Source organism: Trachurus trachurus (genome assembly GCF_905171665.1).
Source record: "Trachurus trachurus genome assembly, chromosome: 17".
Classification (NCBI taxonomy): domain Eukaryota; kingdom Metazoa; phylum Chordata; class Actinopteri; order Carangiformes; family Carangidae; genus Trachurus; species Trachurus trachurus.
This window is the reverse complement of record NC_139900.1, coordinates 11,074,544-11,085,066: the sequence shown is the minus strand read 5'-3', so window position 1 is coordinate 11,085,066 and position 10,523 is coordinate 11,074,544. Positions and strand designations below refer to the sequence as shown.

General features: G+C 40.2%; 1 protein-coding gene across 1 annotated transcript; it reads right to left on the bottom strand.

The window, feature by feature from the left end:
• Positions 1 to 4,332: 4,332 nt before the first annotated feature.
• dnajb4 (DnaJ heat shock protein family (Hsp40) member B4) lies at positions 4,333 to 9,447 on the bottom strand. Its single transcript, XM_083991703.1, has 3 exons — positions 8,984 to 9,447; positions 6,849 to 7,429; positions 4,333 to 4,594 (listed from the first exon to the last, which is right to left on the bottom strand). The coding sequence occupies exons 1-3, from the start codon at positions 9,192 to 9,194 to the stop codon at positions 4,364 to 4,366; spliced, it is 1,023 nt and encodes a 340-aa protein (XP_083847829.1). The 5' UTR covers positions 9,195 to 9,447; the 3' UTR covers positions 4,333 to 4,363.
• Between the last annotated feature and the right edge of the window lie 1,076 nt (positions 9,448 to 10,523).

Genomic DNA, 10,523 nt, shown 5'->3' with positions numbered 1-10,523 from the left:
CTTTTACATTCTTAAATTTATCTTTTTAAGATACTTGCAGATGTAACAATACTCAAGTGTTTTATGTCTAAATATTAGAACCTCCGCTGTAAGCACACTGAGGCCAATTTGCCTAGAACACTGTATAAAGAAATAATGTATAATAATAATAATAATGTATAATTTAGGCCAAATGCTGGAAATTTGAGGTCTGCTTTTTGAAAAAAATTCAAATCCCTTGTGAAAACCCACCTTCAGTCATGAGAATGAACTGTTTTGGTGCTTGAAATAGGATATGAATACAGTAATAGATAAGTGTAGAAAACAAGTCTAAAATGAAATTTTGTAAGATTGCTTTTTGAGCACAAATGTTGTCATTCTGCCATTCCATTTTCACCAAATGTCTCAAATGTGAGATAAAAGAAGCTGAATATTGATTTCAAATTACATATAAAGCTTGTAGCGTGCGTGCACTGCCTCAGGATGTTTAAATGACTTGATGAACCCCGGTACCTTTCTGATCATGCGGCCCCCCACCTAACGGCTGTGGCCCTAAACAACCGCATAGAGTGTTTATGCTTTTTAAAGGTTAAAGTAGGAAGGGATGATTGTTATTGATTATCTTCAACCACATTCAATCCAATGAGCGATCCTTTTTAACTGAGTATGAGTGAGTGTTTTCTATAGGCTACATTATTTATTAGGCTTGTGCATAATGTTATTTATTATGCTAGTATGTGTATTTGTGTTTTTTTTTTTTTTTTTACTTTTGTGTGCTTCTACTGTTGTGAAACAAATTGCCCCACTGATTAATTGATTGACTGGTTATTGTCATTATTAATAGGCTACATCTGGCAATCACTGTATCACAATCACACAATCATTGTTAATAAGTATTCTGGTAATATATTAGATGTTTTGAGTCATAAATTTAAAAAGATATGCTAAATTATTGGCTCCAGCTGAATATTATCAGGTGAATCAGACAGAAAACTTTATCTCTCTGTGGGTTTTGACAGTTTAAGTCAAAACTGGACTTTCAACCTCTGAGAGGCTAATGTAATCAATTATCAAAGCTGATTAATTCATTGACCATGAATGAATCATCTCAGTGATTAATCATCTGATCATTTCAGAGTAGGGGGACCACTCTGTTCTTAATTTATGAACACTTGCTGCAAAGTAATATTGGTTAAAATGGGGAGGGATGAGTATTGATTATCTTCAACCACACTCAATCCAGCAGCACGGCATGAGGCATTAAAATATTAACACAGTGAAGAAACTTGACTTAGTAAAGCTACGTTTTCTTTAACCAGCATCTCAATTCTTCTGTTATGATTTCCTCTGATATTTTGCAAAGTGTGCTGAAGTATTGTGTTTTATATCTGTCCACAGTGTCAGTCTGAAGCCTGTTTTCTTTTACAGGGTGAACAAAATACTGAAACTGGACACATCATGTGGACTGGACATATTTCAAAGGTATCATGTGGATGTCTTTTTTCTATTTTCTTTTTTTAAAGGTGCGGCATTTTTTTAAGTAAAATGTCCTAATTGAGTTTTCATAAACAGGGTTTCTCTGTTGAGCTGATATAGAGAGACAGCTGCACAAGAAAGGTATTTTGTGCAAACAAAATAAATAAAAATGCTGTAATTTTGGGAGGCACCAACTTGATTTGTCCAATTCAGATTACTGATGTCTCATGTTAGCTTCAGGTTCACTTTGAAATACTTTTACACAGATGAAGGGTGGTGGCTCTTTACAGCATTGACCACCTAGTGACCCGAATGTCTGTGAACAGGAAAAGTTACAGTTTTAGTAAAAATCTGGACCTCAATATTTAAATATGACCTGAAAAATTGTGCACCTATGCTATTTTTAAGTTTGGCAGTGTACGCACCAGTATCAAAGCTTTAAACATGAATCAAGTTGTGCATTCAAAATCATTTCTAAAAGAAAAAGCACAGGAGTGTTCTCAGTAAAATACCTGAAGTATCAAGATAAAAGCACATAAGCATTATCAGTTGTTTTAGAGGTAAATTCATGCAAAACCGCTGATGCACGTTCCCGTCAGGGGCAGTTTTTTCTACAAGCAGTCTCTGCATTTACCTCTAAAATAACTCTGTCTGGTAACGTTCTGTTATTATCTCATAGCGTGGTGAATGTGCAGGTCACAACTTGTCCACCAGAGCGTTGTGGAGTTGTTGGATTGTGTATTTGATGAGTTTGATGAGGGAAACCAAGAAATCCCATTAGCCTCCTTAGCGTAGCTCTGAGCAGCTCGCGGCTCTGCTCCGCCGTTCTAAAAATAGCTTGCACCGACAATTAAAGGTAACGAACCTACTGCTATGACTATAGCAATAGCAATAGGGCAATTTGCCAAAATGTTGAACTATCCCTTTAAGGTGCCTGAAACCAGTAGCAGGTCTTTCATTTTAAAGAAATCTCTTAATTCAGAGAAGTAGAAAATTATGAATGTATGAAATGTAGTCGGATAAACAGAAATACTCAACTACGAAGAGCAAGTTCTTGTGTACTTAAGGCCTATTAAAATTATATTGTTACTTTCCACCACTGATCTAGCCTACTCATCACTGCAATTTTCAATGAGTGCATTTAAGGTTTGTGGTTTGTGTTTTACACCCACTGTTTCATCTTCTTGATTAAGTGGGAGATAATAAACATGAGCTAAGCTGAACAGAGGAAAATGCACCTGTGAAATATTTACATAGTCAAGACAACTGAAGAAAATAACTTGACATTTAGAAAGTAGGGCACGTCATTATTACACAAGCAACAACACTTGAGCTGATTAATATGGATATATATGTGCATTAATGTATGAGTTTGATCTTGTATTAATAGGACACAATGATCTTCATACAGTGAAGATTCCCATCAGTCGGATAAACTCACACATTGAAGCAGGAGCAGGTGTGTTTACTCTCCTCCCTCCCTCGACAATAGTGACTCATCATTTTCACAAATGTGCATGTAAGTTATTCAGTTCAGGGGCGGGCAGCGCCGTTTTAACACAAATCGTTGTCAGTAAGAAGAGCTATTTGTTTCGTCCCCAGAGCACTAGTTAATAAAACTGGGTAACATCCAGATTACATCGTTTATAGATCAGTGGTGGATGGTAACAACATAAAAGTAGGAAACTTGTCTGTGAGAATATGTGATAAAAACATGAATGTAATGTAAAATGCATCTAATACCAAGCATTATATGGCTTTAATAGAGGCCACACAGGGTAGAAATGACTGTTTCTACTGCCACTCTTCCACCCTAGTGCCCCATTGATCCTCCCCTCTGTGGGCCCCCCACTCCATGACGAGTGATGTGGCGTCCCCTGGTGGGAAAACGTAAAGGCCTCTGTGTTGGCAGCTGATATCCAGCAGCTGAGACCCCAGCTATATTTACACAGTCATAGTTTTGCCATTAGTAACTTTTAAAGCATTAAATCCAGTTGATATATTTTTAATTTTGATCTCTGAAATGTCACCATATGAGTTTTACTTGTTTACAACGACAAAATATCCACATCTGACTAGCAAAATATAGTACGGTATTTCTAAAGAAAGCATGTGATTGATTTCCCGGCGCTGCAGAGAACCCATTCAGTGTAATATCGCTATGCAGACTGACTATTAATAGGCCTAAGCAGCAGCATTAGTGGTTTTAAAGTGATTATAGTTAATGCAGTGTTTATTTCACAGAGGAGGAGGAGGAGGAGTCGCTGAATGCCTCTCTCCATGACTGACACGGCTCAAGATCATCAAGCTCATGTGGAAATATTTATTTTAAAATTCAATCTTCACATGTTAACTATGAGTTTCTAAAAATGCACACATGAGTTCACTCAACCACTTTCCGCTTGGATAACCTGTACACAGCTTTAAAGACAGTATCAAAAACTGACGGTTATTAAAATGTCAGAAATGAAACCTGTCGGATCTGTAAATGTACATTTTGGCACAGCAGCGTCCCCGGGATCACTGCGACATCTTGTGTCTGGCAACAGGAGACTCGACTCATTCACAACCAGATAACTTAACAAACAAAAGGTTAAAGTGACCGTGGAAAAGACCCACGCATACATAAATCGTGTACTTTCAGATATAAACCAGACCCCCAGACAGTCTTTCACCTGTGTCACCTTGGCAGCATGCACGACGGTATTTATAAAAACACCACATAGCTCAAAAATAGAAATTGCACGGGGTCCATCTGTGAGCTGTCATAAACTGTCCCTGTGTGTGTGTTTGTGTTTGTGTGTGTGTGTGTTTGGTAACGAGGGTGAGTGCTGTCATGCGGGTATCTCCTCCCCCCCCCCCTCATCCCCTTCCCCTCATCCATTCAAATCCATGTCCTTCTGTTTTCCTAAGTAGGTAAATGCCGTTTCAGGACGTCCTTGGCGTTCCCGGGCAGCGTGTCGGGAAAGTTCACGTCAAACTCCACCACCAGGTCTCCTCTCTGCTCGGGGTTTTTGGGCAGCGGGAGACCCTGCCCGGCGACAGTCTTTCTCAAGCCGGGCTTGATGACGTCTGTGATCTTCATGTTGCACGTCTTCCCATCTATCGTCGACACGGTAACCGAGCATCCACACAACGACTGCAAAGACAGAAATATGGATGTAAAGTCAGGAGCAGGGCAATTGTTACTCAGTTAGTCTCTTAAAAAATGTATTTTAGTAGCCTACCTCTAATCTATCAATCTATGGAATTGTTTTAAAATCTTGTGAAATAGGAATTTGGGAATTTTAAAATGTTTTATCGTATTTTGAATCATGTATGACTCAGCTTTTCTTTCCATTGACCATATAGGATAGGGTACACCTTTCTCAAATGTATTACACTTGACCTGGTCTTTTAGATGTGGAAACTGTGTTTCTGTATTGTCTATGTGCTGTCTATTGTCTATTTGTGTCATTCTATGTATCACCCTTGTGTAGTAGTTTGTGGTCTGTGTTTTCTGTGTATTTTTGATATGTTATAATGTTGGGACTGCAAATGGAAATTAGCTGTGAGAGCTAAACCATCTCTTCATTTTCTGCAAATGATTAATGTCATTGCACACTGTCCCTTAATAAACTAAATAAACTACATCAACATCAACAAATCTTGTGTTTTTGAACATAAATAACAAAGCACGATGTAAACAAACATCTCCTGACAAGGATTCATTCATTCATTCATCAACCTACAGTGAAAAAACAAAAACAATCTTCAAACGTTGGTACCGCTGGAGAACATTTAATGTGATTAGAAGTTGATTTAATCTAATCTAATATGTGATTTCTCAGCATGAGTCACGTCGGGCTGAGCTGATCTGCAGCATTGAGATATTCAGACATGTATTTCTGAGTGTTGAGGAGAGTAGGAGGAACCGTATAAGTACATCTTGCACTGTGTGTGTGAGTGTGCGTGGGCGGCCGCCGCCTCTCTCACCTCCCTGTGCTACAGCTCCTATTTCTCAATGCTGATGATGATCCACGTTACATAAGTGCACATCCACAGAGTGTGTGTGTGTGTAGTTTGGTACTATGCTCATGCATTACGCCTCTACTTTCCAGGGAAAACTTTTGAGGTACACTAGCTACCTTGGGTTTATTGATTATGACCGGGTTGTTCAGAGCTTTAAAGTAGCACTCTCTCTCTCTCTCTCTCTGTGACTAATCCATCTGTCAGACTCTATTAATAAAAATACACTCAAACACGCTTAAATATATAGGCATATTTAGTATTTTTTGTGGTTTAATATCATTTGAAATATCATTAAAAGTGGGTTGATCTTTAGTTAGGTTGAAATTTCAACATTGTTTCAATATTAGTGTTAATAGAAATATCATTGAAATTCAGTTGAGCTTTAGTTAGAAATCAACATTGTTCAATGGTTGAAATTTCAACATTGTTTCAATATCTTTTTAGTAGAAATATCATTGAAATTCAGTTGAGCTTTAGTTAGAAATCAACATTGTTCAATGGTTGAAATTTCAACATTGTTTCAATATCTTTTTAGTAGAAATATCATTGAAATTCAGTTGAGCTTTAGTTAGAAAATCAACATTGTTCAATGGTTGAAATTTCAACATTGTTTCAATATCTTTTCAGTAGAAATACCATTGAAATTCCATTGAGTTAGAAAATCAACATTGTTTCAATATTAAAAAAGGGTGCCAACTGATCTAAAATCAACGTTCCAGTCCAACGTTGATTCAGTGACTTAAAGCAGAAGTAAGCGATCCGGTCGTTTTGGCTAATGCTGCGTTCCAGGCAGGCTTTTGAAACCGTAAATTACAGCTTCATGTCACAACTTACGATTTTGTAGCGTTCCAGGCAACCCACTCGTGTTTTTCCGACCTGTTTTACCTGTGAAAGTCACTATAACGGCCACTCGTAACTTCCGACCCGTGAACTCGTACCAGATCGAACTGGTATGACTTCACAGGTCGGAAAAACACGAGTTACGGGCTGCCTTGAACGCACCATAACAGTCCTCGTCCCTACGTCACCACATTCACGCTCATCCCTTGGCTGCACACACAGCCCTGCATGCCGTTCTCTCTCCTTATTGGATAAAAACTGTAGGATACTAGAAAAGTTTTCTCCTCGGCTCAGAGCAGAGCAGAGTGACTGACAGACCCGTGTTTCGGTCCAAACACACTATGTAAGTGATTGCTGTCGGAAGATATAACTATTTAAGACTTATATTAACACAAATATATCGCTTACTTCTGCTTTAACGCTGACAAAATAATGTTGATACAACACTGTTTCAATGATTCTTTGTTATCTGGGAATCCATCTGTCAGACTCTATTAATAAAAAATACACTCAAACACGCTGAAATAGAAAAAGCGCCTCACCTGTCGCAAGCTCACGCGAACAGGATACACAATGTTGGACCCTTCCCTCCTGAAGTGAGGGTGTGGCTTGTCCTTGATGACGAACACGATGTCGGCGGGAATGGTGTTCGACGACTCGTCTCCCTCCCGAGGAAACGTGATCTTGGTTCCTTCCTTCCATCCCCGCTTGATCTCGATGGCGAGGATCTTGTCCTCGTTGCGCATGGTCCTCCCGTCCGGATTCAGCCTCTTGCGAGAGATCTTCATCCTCTTGGTGCAGCCGTGGAAGACCTCCTCCAGCGAGACCCTCAGCTCGTGGATGATCGCCGGGTCCTGCTTCCGCCGCTGCTGGCCGCCGAGGCCGATGTGGCCGTCCCGGGGGAAGCCGTTCAGGTTGAAGCTGGTGAACGAGCCGAAGGGGTCGTTCCCGTCCACCTCCATGTCCTCGTCGTCCCGGCCGTTGGCTTTACGCCCAAAGAACATCTCGAAGGGGTTGGACCCCCCGAAGAAGGTGGCGAAGGTGGCGTGAGGATCCCCGTGGAAGGTGTAGGTGAAGGTGCTGCCCTGTCCGTCGCTGGTGGGGCCACCTCCTCCCTTGAGACCTGGTGGTGGACATCAGACATGACTCATTGATTATCCTGACTTTAAAGGGGACATATTATGGAAATATCACTTTGTGAAGGCTCTTTAACATATATTTGGGTGTTTGTCTTGCCTTCCGACCTCCAAAATGTGAGAATTGACAAAAAAAATCGGTAATTTTCAGGCTGAAATCCATGTGGTTTTACGAGCTGTTCCCTCAGTTGTCTTCCAGTGATGCAACTAGTTTTCCAATTTGCATAATCCCACCCCTACCTGGGACCGGTAGAAGGGGCAGGGCAAGCAGTGGCTCATTTGCATTTAAAGGGACAGGCACTGAAACCAGCCGTTCTGAACAGGGCTGTTTTGAGAGGATGAAAAGAGCTGTGATGTTTGATCCTTGGGGGATTTTGACCAAAGCATGTCACAGACATGTCTTTAAGACACCTGGGAACTATTTTGATTTGTGGAAAATGGGCAGAATATGTCTCCTTTAACACTGAGCGGTGGGAGACAAGAGCTGGCTACTATGACAACGGGGACGCACAAATCCAATCTGCCGAACGAACACTGACCTCGTGTTATCAACCACAAAGTGACCAGTCCACATTCAGTTCAATTTATCATCAGAGCTGCAATGATTAGGCAAGTAATTGATGCATTGATCAACAGAATTCTTTTGATGATCAATTCATTGTTTGAGTTTAATACCAAACGGTTGATGGTACCATTTGGTAGCCTATTCAGTATTGAGGTGACTGGAGGTCGGCTACTGGATTTGGACTAACTGTTTGTTATTTATTGGGCGTTTTAAAGAATAATCAAGATCTTTAGCTTTTTGGTGGATCAATTCCCATGACCTCCATTTTTGTATTTTTGTACCATGTGAGATACATTTCAGGGACCATATTAATGATTTACATTACAAATACACCTTTATTTAACATACACTGACCCTTTCTTGCAGTGTTTCTAGTCTACTTTCTGATGCATCATCAAGGTGACTTAAATTAATTTGCATAAAATCATAATATGAGTCACCTTTCATTTGAATATGTAGATGATCCGTGTTATTTTCTTACCTTCTTCACATGAGACATGCTTCCCCACCCAGAACCATCTGGACTGATAATTAAACCCTCGTGTTCAGATAGATAGATACTTCAGAGGTACCACACAGAACAGAAAAGGTAGACATAATGAAAATGCTAAGCACCCACTTATTTGATAAAAAAAAAAAAAAAATCTGTTATGGAAATGATGACAAGCCTTTAATTCTTTATTTATCAGTGGCCTGAAGCTGCATGACGAGACAGTAGCCATGAGGATAATCTTTGAAATATTAAAATGCCCCAAACTGTAGGTCTGCTGAACAGCTGTTTTCTGGGCCTGCTGATGTGCTGGTTGGTTGCAGAGTGGGATTTGAATTTAAGCCAGCTGTGTGTTTCACATCTGGCCATCCAGTTTTATAACGGTGGTAGCCTATTGACGGTGAATTAAGGACCGTGACACCAGGTAAAAGATGAGTTTCAGTGCAATAGAAGAGACACACGCACATACACATGCACGCACATTACCTTCCTCTCCATACTGATCATAAATCTCCCTTTTCTTCGGGTCGCTCAGGACTTCATATGCCTCAGCGATCTCCTTAAATTTCTCCTCGGCGGTTGCAGACTTGTTTTTATCCGGGTGCCATTTCAGGGCTTGTTTTCTGTAAGCTTTCTTTATATCCTCCTCTGTGGCGCCTTTAGAGATACCCAACGTTTTGTAGTAATCCTTACCCATTTCTCGCCTATCCCAGATGGATAAATAAATAATAAATAAATAAATAAATAAATAAAAGAACCGGACTACTAGTCCTCAGGGGAAGAGCTGATGCTGGTGTGAGTCTGGTCGACGGGAGGGTTGTCACAGCAGTGAAGCGGCCTCAGTCTGGACTAAAACACAATAAGTATCCGCAGACGGACACACGGTGCAGGATGAAGACCATTTAGAGGCGGTTAGTCAACGCCGTGGACCCTCTGTTATTTATCCGTGACTGGATGACCCTCTTTAAATAGCCACGGCTCCCTCCCCTGCATCCAACAGCGCCAAAGTCAAGTTAGACACGATAAATAAATCTAGATCCGGTTTAGCACAGGAATAAAGGTGCTAAATTCATCCACTTTTAGTTGTGTTTATTTATCAAAATGAAGTGGATAACGTGATAGGAATAGGTTAAATCAGGTTTAAACATTTTAAGATGAAAGTATGGCCAGATTTAACTGCTGGAGGCCATAAGGCAAAATTTAGCTGTTGGGCCCCTGAAGCCCAAAGCCACTAATTAATTTTTAGTTAAATGCAAATTTCAAATATAGAGGAAGTTGAGCCAAAATAAATAATTTATAATGACACCGATAACTTCAACTTAATCCATCTAAACAGGGACTGTCTCAATTTTATTTGTCATGCGGCTATCAAATAAAACCACACTTCATGAAATAATGTAAATGGAAATAAAAAAAAAACGAAATTGGTGTAATAGGTACCTGTGCAGATCATTTGCACGTAGGCATTTTTATAAAATTAATTTTACGAGCTGTAGCCTACATGGTCGAACAAAATATCTGGTCTTATTTTGAAAGTCCCTTTCCGGTTTAGCTCTATCTAACCAGGTCTAACTCGACGCTCCCGCGCTGGAATCCAGCGGCTCTTTCTAGAAAGCACATTTTGAGAGTCATTTTGAGGCACGTCATTCACTAAACCGGGCTCCTTTACACAGACCCCAGGTGAGAGCAGGGGGACAAAGTGCTGCTGCCCATTGTGTTTTAGGTAAATTATAAAGATGACAGCATCACATCACATCACATCACATCACACAGCAAACCGACAGCTGCGCCCCCTTCACTCACTCTTTACCTCCACAGACACATGGCACATTTACCTACCGGCCTGAACGCACAATGCCACGCACCTTTTTTTCTGCTAGATTTTTATTTATATGTTATATGATTGTTATTATATAAAGTTCTAGCCTATGTGTGTGCGTGTGTTTCAGGTCCCTGGGCCAGACGCCAGACTATTCCTATTGTTGGCTCAACACCTAACCACCTAACCCTAAACATGGAAGGTTTA